The 13831-nt window shown below is 41.6% G+C and overlaps 1 protein-coding gene across 10 annotated transcripts in view; it reads right to left on the bottom strand.

The window, feature by feature from the left end:
• The window catches only part of ZNF227 (zinc finger protein 227), a 72272-nt gene that overhangs the window by 15637 nt on the left and 42804 nt on the right, over nucleotides 1-13831 (bottom strand). Inside the window, exons 1-5 of one of the 10 annotated variants that reach the window (XM_036093604.2) lie at nucleotides 3661-3913; nucleotides 3182-3347; nucleotides 1375-1447; nucleotides 1040-1139; nucleotides 895-956 (exon numbers count right to left, since the gene is read on the bottom strand). The exons of 1 other annotated variant lie outside the window; for it this stretch is intronic. In XM_036093604.2, the coding sequence (XP_035949497.1) occupies nucleotides 895-956; nucleotides 1040-1061 (84 nt within the window). In that variant the 5' untranslated portion in view covers nucleotides 1062-1139; nucleotides 1375-1447; nucleotides 3182-3347; nucleotides 3661-3913. 8 more of the 10 variants (XM_078062581.1, XM_036093603.2, XM_036093606.2 and 5 more) reach the window with 8 other exon arrangements.

The following is a 13831-nucleotide window of genomic DNA, read 5'->3' as shown; positions in this document are numbered from 1 at the left end:
TGCTCAATAAATCTGAACAATTATCATCGTTATAGTGTCTCATTCCATTTTATGACCACAGAGTTTAACTTTCCTTAGAATTGATGATTTATCTTTCATCATCCAAATCATGTATAATTACAGATTTTCAATTTTTTTTTTTTTTCCAGATTTTATTTGAGAGAGAGCAAGAGAGAGAGCACAAGAGCACACAAGCAGGGGGAAGGGCAGAGGGAGAGGGAGTGGGAGAAGCAGACTCCCTGCTGAGCAGGGAGACCAATGCGGGACTCAATCCCAGGACCCTGGGATCATGACCTGAGCCGAAGGCAGACGCTTAACCAACTGAGCCACCCAGGCTCCCCAAGATTTTTAATTTTAATCAATGCTGCAAAGATCCTTTTACAGAGACCGTAGCTGAAAGTAGCAACTGCAAAGTCACAGAATAAACACTTTCAAAATTTTCAAAGCACAGTGGCAGATTTCCGTCTCAAAAGGTTTTCCCAATTCACCTTTCATGCAAGAGAGTACAAGTGTTCCTGAATCTCTAGACTCTGGCCAAATAGGACATAACTCCTTTTAAAAAAAATCTTCGACAATCTAAGTGAAATAAATAAATAGAAAGCCTTAGGGCACCTGGGTGGCTCAGTCGTTAGGCGTCTGCCTTCGGCTCAGGTCATGATCCCAGGGTCCTGGGATCGAGCTCCGCATCAGGCTCCCTGCTTGGAAGGAAGCCTGCTTCTCCCTCTCCCACTCCCCCTGCTTGTGTTCCCTCTCTCGCTTAAAATCTTAAAAAAAAAAAAAAAGAAAGAAAGAAATCTGTTGTTTTCCATTAACTTTTCCAAGGAAGAGGAGAGAGATGTGCCTAATCTGTGAGAAGTTAAATCACATGTGAGGAGACAGAAAAGAATGCCTTACCTGAAACTTGGTCATTTTCTCCTGCTCCTTCTGGGGAAGGTCAGAGTCCTGGGAAGGCATAACTGGGGAAGGACAAAGAAGCCATGAGATGCAGGCCAGGGAGCCCATGTGGATCTTTGCAGAAATTATATGAAAGCTCTCCTACTTCCAGGCAGATGTCGCCACATAGAGCAATGGTAAGCAGAGCATGGAGTAGATTCCAACCACCAAGTCTGTCAGCCAGGGGCCATTGGACAGTGAACAACCTGTACAACCAAATGCAATATCCCTACTATAAGAATTTCTCATCCTGAGGATGTAGGACATGAAGGGTATTGTTAACATGTAGGTTAAAAAAAAATGGCTTCTGAAGTCAAGGGCCTATGCTTAAATCCTAGAAGCAGTATTTACCATCTATATAACATTGGGGGTGTTAAAGAAAAAACTGGGCCTCACTGTGATCATCTGCACATGAATATAAGAACCGCAAATCATACCCACCTCATAAGGTTGTTCCACGGATTAAATGAGTAGATGGAAAGTTCAAAGAACCAGGAGTCCCTTTTTCTTGCAGCTGCAAAAAAGCAGACGATAGTTTGCATCATAAACTGTATCTGCAGATGTCTTTTCCAACAATAGCAAAAAAAAAACCTGAAAGGTATCTGGACTTCACATATTAATGCTCTCCTATAAAAATCACCTTTATTCTCTGAAAATCCTAATTCCAACTTAAAATTTCTTCTTACTTATCTAACTAAAAATAAATAAATTTCTTCTTACTTAATAATTTGTTGCCCACCTAATAACATTTCATCCACACTGGTATTAGCAAAGCATCATTTCGAGTCAATTTACTTTATGAAGTCAAAAAGTCTTATTGGTAAAAGCCTTTTATCCTATGTGCATGGAGATAAAGAAATATACAAAATAAAAATCAAGACACAGAAGATAGATTGAGAGGCTCCAACATTTCTCCGATAGGAAGAGTATGAAGAAAAGAGAACAGAAGAAATAGCAGAGAGGTCTTATTTCAAAAGATAATTGCTGAGTTCATATACAGCAATTCTGAACAGTATAAATAAAAATAAATACACTCCTGGGGCGCCTGGGTGGCTCAGTCAGTTAAGCGTCAGACTCTTGATTTTGGCTCAGGTCATGATCTCAGGGTTTGAGTCCCAGCCCACTTGGAGCTCTGCACTGAGCATGGAGCCTACTTGGGATTCTCTCTCTCCTTCTCCCTCTGCTCCTTCCCCACCTCTAAAAATTTTTTTTAAATAAATACAGCCTGGGGCGCCTGGGTGGCTTAGTTGGTTGGGCGACTGCCTTCGGGTCAGGTCATGATCCTGGAGCCCCAGGATCGAGTCCCACGTCGGGCTCCCTGCTTAACCGGGAGTCTGCTTCTCCCTCTGACCCTCCCCTCTCTCTCTCTCATTCTCTCACTCAAATAAATAAAATCTTTAAAAATAAATAATACATAAATACATCCTAAAAAATCATGCTGAAATGCAGGAATGCAAAGAACTAAAAACAACAACAAGAATCCTTAAAGCTCCCAGAAAGAAAATAGTTTACCTAATAGAAATGACAATCTGATTGACAGAATCAAGGAAACAGAATGGAGATCTCAAACGACTGAATGCTATCTCCAAAAGGAAGAAAATAATTGTCAAACTTGAATTCTATGCTCAACCGAATGATTATTGACACGAAGGAGAAAAAAAGGACATTTCAGTTGAACAAAGATGAAGAACAATCATAACTATACGAACCCGAAAAGAAGCAATGGTAAGAAAACACTGCGTCTTTGTTATTTAAAAAAAAAAAAAAAAAAAAGGCCCAAGAACGATAGGACCAATTTGGAGGGTGGTTTTAACAAAATATAGACTTATCATCTGCCCTCCAGTTTAAAAAAGGCAGTGGTGGTGAGGTGCCATCATCAAATATCAAGTACATGTTTAGTTTCTACATTTCTCGGAATGAGAACACATACTGGCTAAATTTAGTATCTGACACAGACAACCGTTTTTATTCCAAACCAGCTGAGAGCAAATAAAAGGAAACCAAACTGAAGACAAGAAAGGAGAACAAAAAGAAATGTAAAACGTGGTAAATTCAAAAATAAACACACGTGCTTGTGGTTAAAACTCACATACACACTCAACACATATTAACACGGAGATTAAACATTCGCAGGTGGATGCAATAAATATTGGGACATTTCCCTAGTAAGTCAGTCACTGAGCGAAGGAAACCTGGTGAGCGGAAAACAGAGAGGACAGATCAAGAAAGCGCTTCGGCTGGTACGCACCCGGGGCTACGCGCCGAGGAGCCCGTGGAAGGCCGTCCCTCCTCCCCTTTCCGAAGTCAGGGGCGGGGGTGAAGGACGGGACTCGACGGGACAGCACGACCCCGTCCGTCTCGCGGATAAACTGCAGCGGACATCCCCGGGCGCCGGCGCGGCTGACTCGGACCTCCTGAAGGAGAGACGGGGACAGCCCGGGAAGAGCTCGGTGTCCGGGAGGATGACGGCGGGGCCATGCCGTCGCTCCCGCAGCCCGGGCCTCGCTCCCTGCACTGGGGCTTCCCGGCAAAAGGGCGCTGCGGACAGAACTACTGGTATCAATAGCAAGAGCCAACCGTCATCCCGTGCCGCCACCTTTCAAAGCTTTGGACACGTACTATCTCGTATACTGCGAATCACAACTCTACCAGTGGTTACTCTCTCTCTCCCGCTACTTTACAGAGGAGGAAAGGAGAGCGCAGAGAACAAGTCGCCAGAGAGTGTACCGAGAGGAGTAGCAGCGCTGCTTGGTAAGTGGGGGAGGAGAGCTGAGGGATCCAAACTTCTGCCCTCCGTCTCTCAGCCTCCGCCGGCGGCCGCGACTTCTCCATCCTAACACGGCCGGCTAGGGAGCGACTAGTCCCACGCTCAGGCCGAAAACGCTCGGAGCGGTCGTGGGGGCTGCAAGACTGACTCACCTCCGGACCGAAAGATGGTGGCGGCCTTGCTTTTCCGGGGCGGAAGTGCCTCAGACTACACGGCGCCCCGGAACTACACTTCCCAGAAGTCCCGAGGGGGAACAAGGGCCTCCGCCGCCCCTTGTTTCCGGACAGAGTTGAGGACTACATTACCCATAACCCCCAAGAGGAGGAAGAACTATATCCGCCCCCTTAAGCCACCCCCTTCCCCCCAGCAAATCTCCCCATTGGTAATTCGAGGACTGCAACTTCCAGAATCCGGGAAGCCATTTGCAGACATAAAGCAGTTGTCTGATGCCAGTGAAGTCGAGTTTTTTTCCCATTGACAAACAAACAAAACGTACTTAGCAAATAGCTTTAAAGAAAGTTTGCAATAGAAGCAGGTCACGTGATCCTTTACTAATGAAATTGTACCCACTACTACTAGACGAAGGGATAAAATGATAGCCTTTATTTTGCAGTTTCAGACACTTTTTAGATATAAAAAAGAATGAGAGCCCAAAAAATTGCAATGGAGGCAGACTGTATTGTAGATGTCAACTTTTGTGAATAGCACAAATAATTCAAAACTTGGCTTTTGAGGACAACTAGACATACTCAGAGTAAAAAGACAAGCTTCAGCATACTTGTATGATCAAGTTCCCAACCGGGGCGTTTGTCATCATTTCTCAGAGAGACTTCTGAATTTGAGGGATGGATACATTATTTTTAATTAGATTTTTATGAAATGGTCACTATTATTATTTGCTCAAATATATGACAGCACTGATGTTTCAAAGAAATAAAGATGGGGAGCAGAGAGGAATACCTAAAAATATCCATATATCCACTACAATATATGTTTGCATTTCTTATTTACTGAACGTGTTAGGCAGGAAGCTAGGCATGAGCGACAAGAGGATGGACCTTAGATATCCTGATGGAGAGCCCCAAACAAGGACCACCCAGGGACCACCCTACTCCATCCTGTAGCAGTCATTTTGCAGTTACAACATCCTGGCAGAGGAAGAGTTAAGTTTGTTGTGCTAGTTGCACTTGTGCAGAAAGCAGCCTCTTGTCCTTATCGGACCTGTCTCCAGAAGAGAAATAATGTTGCAGTTTCCTACCCTGTGCAGGCATTTCCAATATATTTTGGAAAAGGACATGTGTAATTGGCAACTTATTATATAATCCAGGCCTGTCACTCAAATGTTGTGACCCTAGGACCAGCCCCAAAGAAAAAATTGATATAAGCCCACCCCTGGGAGTTTGTCCGGGGTGGGGGGGGAGGTGCATTGTCTCTCTAGATTGGCCTGCTCCTCCCTTGGAGTGTACTTTAATACAACTTTGCTCTGCTTTCCTTTCCTTTCGCTGTCCTGTAATTCTTAACTGTGGCAGCGAAAAGAACTGAGGCTTCTTTCCTTTTTCATCTAACTCTCAATAATAAACATGTATTTCTTCTGTTACACACAACTATCTCTCATGAAGAACTTAGTGTGTGCTAGGGACTATCCCAAACACTTTAGACTCTGGGATTCTCTTGTCACAACTTTTTTTTTAGGTAAATACTATTACTTTTTTCATTTTACAGCTTAGGAGCCAGAGGCAGAGGAAGGTTAAGTAATTTGCCCGTGTTACTAAATTAGCAAGTGCTAAAGCCAGGTTTCAAAATTTGGCATTTGACAACCAGAGTTTAATCAACATGAACAGATACTTCATTTCAATCTTTTTTTTTTCCCTTCCTGACACCAGAGAGATATAGCATAACATGGAAATTCAGTTATTTTCACCTGCATTTCTATCCAGTGCTCTCAAGAGAAGTTCCAAATGCCTTAGCAAGTCACACAAACAGGAACCTTCCGTGCTTTTTTCCTCTTCAAATCCTCTTTCTATTCATGCCCAGCCATAGTGAATAACTTGTACTCCTACAAAAAGCCTCTTTGTATCTGCTGTTCATTATGTCATACCCAGGTGCTCTGTTCACTTCCAGGGTGTAGTCTTCATCTACAGCTTAAATATTCCTTATTCCAGTAAGACTTCTTGTGGGTTTTTGTCTTGTACGCTAATAAAAGCAGTGTGTAGGGGGGCCTGGGTGGCTCAGTCGTTGGGCGTCTGCCTTTGGCTCAGGTCATGATCCCAGGGTCCTGGGATCGAGCCCCGCATCGGGCTCCCTGCTCTGCGGAAGCCTGCTTCTCCCTCTCCCCCTGCTTCTCTCTCTGTCAAAAAAATAAAATCTTTAAAAAAAATAATAAAAGCAGTGTGTAATAACAAAGACTACAGGCTTGGAATCAGGCTGCCTAGATTAAAATACTAATCCTGCCACTTATTCTGTGAACTCTGTCCCTTTTTTCTCCACTTGCAAAATGGAGATAATAGAACTGAGATGAGGAACATCTTGATAAATACATGTAAGGGGACTGGAAACCCTACCTGACTCATGACCACCCTGTAAAAAGTAAATATTATCCTCAGATGATGGGAAACACGAATGAGGGATGGTTGGTTTAGTAACTTTGCTTTACAATCCTTAAAGTAGGGACGCCTGGGGGGCTCAGTCATTTAAGCATCTGCCTTTGGCTCAGGTCATGATCCCAGGGTCTTGGGATCGAGTCCCGCATCGGGCTCCTTGCATAGCGGGGAGTCTGCTTCTCCCTCTCCCTGCTGCTCCCCCTGCTGGTGCTCTCTCTCTCTCTCTCTCTCTGACAAATAAAATCTTTTTTAAAAATAATAAGATCATTAAAATATTATCAATAATTGTACATCAATTTTTGAATGCTATGGAAAAAACTGGCAGGTTCTGCATCCCGCTAAAAGTGAGATAAAGGATCACTAAAATCTGTATTATTCCCTTTTATTGTTTCCCAAATCCATTTCGGAAATTCTGAGTAAAATCTAACTGAGATGCAGGCCTGTGTTTCAGGATGTTGGGCAGCTACACTGACCACAAATACTGAAGAACTTCTGCCAAGTCTCTGGCTGGGTGAGGAGCACACTGTAAAGAATGGGACACACGCCCTGCAACAAAGTAGCATGTACCTAAAGGAGAGACAAATAAAAAATGAAGATCTACAGGACTATGCCAAGTCAAACTCCAAATAAAGAAACCAAATTCATAATTACTCCTCTCCAAACTTCAATGTTTCTATACCTCCTGACTTCCTTATATAACAACCATCCTCCTAGTTGCCAAGAATGAAAACCCTGAAGTTAACATTTACTCTCCTTTGCTCTCCATATACAATCGACATGTTAACCAATTTTGGACTCTACTGACTCTATGACTAGGACTTGGTTTTGGTTTAAAATACATCAGCTCTGTGGTGCCTGGGTGGCTCAGTCGGGTAAGCGTCCGACTCTTGATCTCAGTTCAGGTCTTGATCTCAGGGTCGTGAGTTCAAACCTTGCATTGGGCTCCACACTAGGCATGGAGCCTACTTAAAAGAAATATGTCAGCTCCTCCTTCCCCCAATCCTCCAAGAAAGTATTTTGTGTGAGAAGGGGAACGGATGAAATAAGACAGGAAAAATGTTGACAAGGGTTGCAGATGACCGATGCGGGGTGCATTACACTATTTTCTCTGTGTACATTCAGGTTTTTCCATAATAAATATTTAAGGAAGAGATACCATTTGTAGTACAGCACCAATGCGTAAATGCATTACAAATGTTAACAGTGGTTATGTCTAAATCCTGAGGTTATGGGTGATTCCTATTCTTTCTTTTTTATATTTTTGTAGTCTTAATCTCTCTGTAATGGGCATGAATTTTTCTATAATGAGAATATAAAGCCCCAAACCATCTTCCAAACCTGATAGAAAAAGACTTCCTCAAACCATATACAGAACTATTTCCTATGTTATTTTTTTAAAATGTACAACATTGAGATTAAACCGTAGACTTGAGGCTCTAACACCTTGGGTTCAAATGGCAGTTCTGCCTCTTACCAGCTGTAAGTTTTGGGCAAACAAGGTAAGCTCACCAAGAGTAAGTAAAAAGAAAAAAAAAGAATTTTCCGTGTCCAAAAGATGCATTCTCCCTGCCCTTTTTCTTAGAGCATTTCCATAGGAAACCCAGTGATTTTTGGATCTTTTCTCTGACCTTTAGACACACATGTAAATCTTGTTAGAGGCTAAATAAGCTTCTTACCAAGTTTAAAATCCAGAAGTGTTTTTCAAACGTCTGGTTCTTAAATTAAAAAATTAAAAATTAAAAAATAAAGGTCGGGGCTTTGCACCCTTTAAATGTAAACGTCTGAGAAAATAATCCAGTGTCCCTATCACTGTGGGAGTTGAACCAAGGTGCTTCTCTCTGAACTGTAGATCTGTTAACAGGGGAGATAAGATACATTTCATTACTCCCTCAGATAAAGTCAATTAACTAAGACGATTCCCAAGTAAATTTAGCATAAATTTATCAAAGAATTTGCAGCAAATGGTGCAGTCAAGTCCTCTTATAGGAAGACAAGATATTGTTAATCTGAGAATGCATGTATCTAGTGGTTGGACTGCATGTATCCAGTTTTTAAAAATATAATGGTATAAAAAGCTTGTAACTGCTTGACTGTATAGTGTGAAACTTCATTCTTTGTAATCTCTTCCCCCAAATTACCTACTATACTGTGCTCTGAATGTGAGTATTCAGTAATAAGATAGCTTACTTTTCTACATTATGTAGAGAGGACTTTCCGTGTTAGTAGGATGTTTTATTCCCAACTACCTCTGCTTAAAAAAAAAAAAAAAAAATAGCATTATCTATCTCATAAGGCTGTTGTGGTCATTTCATGAATTAATTCATGTAAAATGATAAGGAACGACTACCAATGACACTACTTGAAAGATGACAATAACGAGACCAAGAGAGATTAAGTAAATCGCATAACGTTGTTCTGCTAGGAAGAGCTGACTGGTAGATGAGCAAAGCCGGCTGGAGTGCTAGGAGACCTTCAGACACGAGACCCGGACCGTCCCAACCCCTAGCAGCACCAGGTGCTCCATGCGGGAGGCTTAGAGGAGGGGAACGCAAATCTCTCCCAACTCCACTCTCCTCTGCCGGCCGCGGCTTCTCCTACTTTTCCAGAGAACAGGGGCCCCGCTGGCTCCCCGCCCAGCCTTGGGCAGTTCCAGGCTTGGAAGGGTCCCTGGGATGGAAGACACATCTACTTGACAGGAAGGTGAGCAGCAACGTAGCCCTCCTACAGCGAGTCTCCTTCCGACTGGAGGGAACTCCTGGACCACTTCCCACAATTCCCGCGCCCCGCCGTCCAGAAGCGGAAGCGCTCCTGGCTACAAGGACCCCAGACTACACCTCCCAGAATGCCCGAGATGAATGACGCTCGAGCTCCGCCCCCTGAAGCGAAAATACTTCCGGGTACCCTGAGCGTCTGTGTATTAACTCCTAGAGGGCCAGAGTGAATCTTGGTGAAATTGTGTCATTTTAGGCTGTGAGTTTCTTCCTTGGTGCCTCCTACCGATTCTGTTATTGAAAACTGAGCAGCACTTTAGCCACTCGGGGGGGAGGGGCTCACGAGGGTCGGGGTAGGGTGGTGAGTAATCCCAAAGTGCTGCCCTGTAGCAGTAAAAATAGAACGGAAATGGATTGTCTTTGGTAGAGAGTGAAGACAAACTCCAAATCACCTCACTACTTGAAATTGGATTAGAGCGAACCTTTTTTGTCACACTCTTCAAGCACCTAGCAAAAACAAATGAAAATCTCTTCTAGAGAAAGAGAACATCATCCTAGGCTTCAAATTATTTCTATAATTTTAAAATGTATTAATACTGGACAAATAGTCCTTGAAGATAAACGCATTAGGAGGTATACAAAGAAACACTTCATAAGCTTCAAATTATCAAGAATAACAGCCTCAACGTAATATAAAGCAAACTTTAAAAAGCAAAATTAAGAGGCACCTGGGTGGCTCAGTTAGTTAAGCTACTGACTCCTGATTTTGGCTCAGGACATGATCCTGGGGTTGTGGGATCCAGCCCCATGCAGGGCTCTCCACGCGGTATGGAGCCTGCTTGAGAGTCTCTCTCACCTGCTCCCTCTGCCCCTACCCCCCCCCCAAAAAAACCCAAAATTGACAGAATTACAAGGAGAAAAACATTCGCAATCAGAGTGGGAAGTTTTAATACCTAGGAGGAACTGTAGAGTCTTAAGAGCATTTACTAAAACAGAAGAGAAGCTGAAAATAAAAATGGAAACTTCCATCTCAGGAATTTAATAAACAAAAACTACAGTAAGTAGATGGAAGGAAATGATGAAGATAAGAAATTCATGAAATGGAAAACAAAATAGACTGAATTTTTTTAAAAGGCCAGAAGACCAGTCTATGAATAAAACAATAAAATTGATGAAGTTCAATAAGAGTGACCCAAGAAAAAAAAGACAGAAAGGACACATTACCAATTTCAGTGATAAAAATGGCAACATCAGTAAAGATACTAAGAAAACATTAGGGGAAACATTACAGTGATAAATTTGAAAATATATGTGAAATGGTTATAAACTCCTAGAAAAATCCACCTTAAAACTAAAATACGATGGCTTTTTCTTTAGCAACATAACCTCTAAAGAGACTTACACAACAATTACATGTAATACTTAGCGATAAAATGTTGAAAATTTTATCTCTGAGGACAGGAATCAGAAGAGAATGCTGAATACCACCCTTTTAATGAAATGGTACTGGGCCTGGTATCCAGCAGACTGGTCAAGCTTATTGTGCATTGACAAAAACTCTTGTTCTTTTAGCCCATTCACACTTTGCAAAAAGATTCTTGCTGGAATATTTTATGCATTTGACAAAAACTCTTGTTCCTTTTAGCCTATTCACACTTTTCAAAAAAGATTCTTGCTGAAATATTTTAAAGCATATTTCAGAAATTTTTTTCAGTACAATTGAAATCCTGGACAAATGTGATAAAATATGATAAAATAATTTTGCACTTATCCTTTATTTTCCCCATGGAACACTTTCATTCACTCGTCTATCCCATAGGATATTATTTCATTTGATGTACAATTGACTTTTGAACAACACAGGTTTGAACCATGCAGGTTCTCTTATACATGGATTATTTTTCAATAAATATAGTACAGTACTATAAATATATTTTATCTTCCTTATGATTTTAATAACATTTTCTTTTCTCTAGCTTACTTTATTGTAAGAATACAATATATAATACATGTAACATACAAAATATGTGCTGTTTATCAGTAATGCTTTGGTCAATAGTAGGCTATTAAGCTTTGGGGAAGTCAAAAGTTATATGCAGATTTTCAATTGGGTGGGACAGTGTCCCTAATCCCTGTGTTGTTCTAGTGTCAACTATTTCTTTTTGTGTGTGTTCTTGTGCAAAATATGTGTGGTGTGGTTTTGTGTGCACATATTTTTAATTTATATGTGGTATTGTGCAAAAAACTAAATTGATTTTTTACTTTCCTCATTCAGTAGTATGTCTTTAAGATTCATCCATGTTTTTAGCATACATCTAATCTATTTTTTTTTTTTTTTAGATTTTATTTATTTGACAGAGAGAGAGCACAAGCAGGAGGAGCAGCAGAGGGAGAGGAGAAAGCAGGCTCTCTGCTGAGCAGGGAGCCCGATGCGGGGCTTAATTCCAGGACCCTGGGATCATGACCTGAGCTGAAGGCAGATGCTTAACAGACAGAGCCACCCAGGTGCCCCACACTAATCTATTTTATAGAACTCGCCTACAACATCTTATCTATTTACTCTTCCATGACAGACACCCAATTTTCCATTGGCAATAATGATGCAATACATCTCCATAGTCCTATACAAATGTATGAGAATTTATTTAGGACACATATCTAAGGAATGCATTTGTTGGTTCACAGCATATTCATATGCTTACATTTACAAATAATAGCTAGATTAACCTTTGAGAAGCTGCTGGACTGTTTTCCAAAGGCTTCAGACCATTGTACATTCCCACTCACAACGTGTGATGGTTCTGATTTTTCCACTTCCAATCCTTTGGATATAGCCAGTCTGGTGAATGTGAAATGCTATCTCATTATAGTTTTGATTTACATTTTCCTAACAACTAATGATGTTGACCATCTTTTCATGTGCTTATTGGCCATTTCTCTAACTTCTTTGAAGAAATGTCTGTTCAAATCCTTTGGCCCATTGTTGAGTTGTGCTATTTGCCTTTGATTGAGTCCAAGGGTGGGATGTCTGGGGTTTCATGTGGGTTCACTCATTATTGGCTAAACGGCAACATACAAATGGAATTAGGGGATGGAAGAGCAGAAGCCAGGTCACTCAAGTGGTCAGTTATCTAGGTCACCCACGGCGACTGAAAGGGTAAGCTCATGGGTGTAGATGGCCTAGATCCTCATCTGGTTGTTTTGCTAGAAACTATGTCATATAGCTGGCAATATGATTATTCAAAATGACTTTTTTTTTAAATGGATGTCTCAGCAATCAATAGCTTAACGTCAGGCACTTACACTCCAGGGTTCAGTACCAGCCAGTGTTCAATCAGGAAAGCTGTGTCACAATGATTTTAGAGATGAGGGAATTTTAAAATAGGAATTAAACCTTACACAAATGTGGAAGGAGGTATCAGAGTTTGTAGGAATTCTGAGCATCCAGGCACATCCAGCCACTGAGGCAGAACAGTTAACAGGGAACATGGTATAAGATCGGTGAATCCTGCAAACATGAGCCTAATTGCTACAATTCTTTTTTAAAAAAAAACACAAGCAGTGGTAGATGGAATACCATGAGGGAGAACACAGTATTTTGTAAGGTCCACAGATGGTGCTTTTGCAGAAGCACTGGAGCAGGAAAGGCAATTCCTTATCTAGAGCAACTTTTCTCCAGTGAAAACAGTGTGCTGTCCCTTCCATGGTAGAAGGGGTCTGGTGTAACCAAACTCCTAGCAGGGGGGTGGGTAATTCTCTTTGGAGAACAGTACCAAATTTTTCCCTTCTCATTCAACTGATCAGAGAACTCCTCATGAGGCCACTGGCATGGGTTGAGAGACGGGAGTCACAGTAGCCGGAAGAGGAGCTATGGCAATCTGAATCACTTGTTCAGGCAGCTTGTGACTTCTGTCTAAACCCAGTCTCATCTGTGTCACTGCCTCTTGAAGCTGAAATGCTGCTGGCATGCTCAAATTTATGACTTCGTTGCATGGTAATTTCCTGGCTCATGGCCAAATATTTAGTTTTAACTAGGGATCAAAGAAGCTAGAAGCTGCTTTCTCAGGAGTAATGCCATCTGCAGAGAATGGCGTAACATTGCTTCCAAATCCCAAATATGTATGCTGCGAGCTCCGTGCAGTGTCCGTATCTGTCACAGACACTTCATATGTCATCAGATATATATCAGGGGCCATAAAATCATTTCTGTGAAGAGCCAGATAGTTATTATTTTAGGCTTTGCAGACCAGACAACTCTCACAAATACTCAACTCTGCCATTAGTCTGAAAGCCCCATAGACAAAATGTAGAGTGGTCATGGCTATGTTTCAGTAAAATTTTATTTACAAAAACAAGTGGCAGCCAGATTTGCCCCTTGGACAGTAGTTTGCCAATTCCTGGACTCAACTGTGAACAAAGATTGAAAAGTTGGTATAGCTCTGAGCTGGGGCCAAAAAAGCGTATTAATGGCCCTACCAGATGAAACTAAACTTCTTTGGATGATGTTTACTAACAGGTACAGAGGGGGAAAAGCACGTTAGCGCAATAGCTGCATATCAGGTGCCAGCAGATGTGGTGATTTGCTCCAGCAATAAAACCCCATCTGAAGCTGCAAGTCATGTCAAGTCCTAATTAAATTTATAATAATCCCATGTCATTCTCCAAGATTCGCCTGTCTTCTGCACAGGTCACATGAGTAAACTGAAGAGGGGTATGATAGAAAACATGACCCCTATGACTTCCAAGATACCACTAGGGGTATCTAATCTCTAGAATCCCTTGAAGAATGTGGTATTGCTTTTGGTTTTCTATTTTGGTAC

This window comes from Halichoerus grypus, chromosome 15, assembly GCF_964656455.1.
Source record: "Halichoerus grypus chromosome 15, mHalGry1.hap1.1, whole genome shotgun sequence".
NCBI lineage: Eukaryota > Metazoa > Chordata > Mammalia > Carnivora > Phocidae > Halichoerus > Halichoerus grypus.
This window is presented reverse-complemented; position numbering and strand designations above follow the sequence as displayed.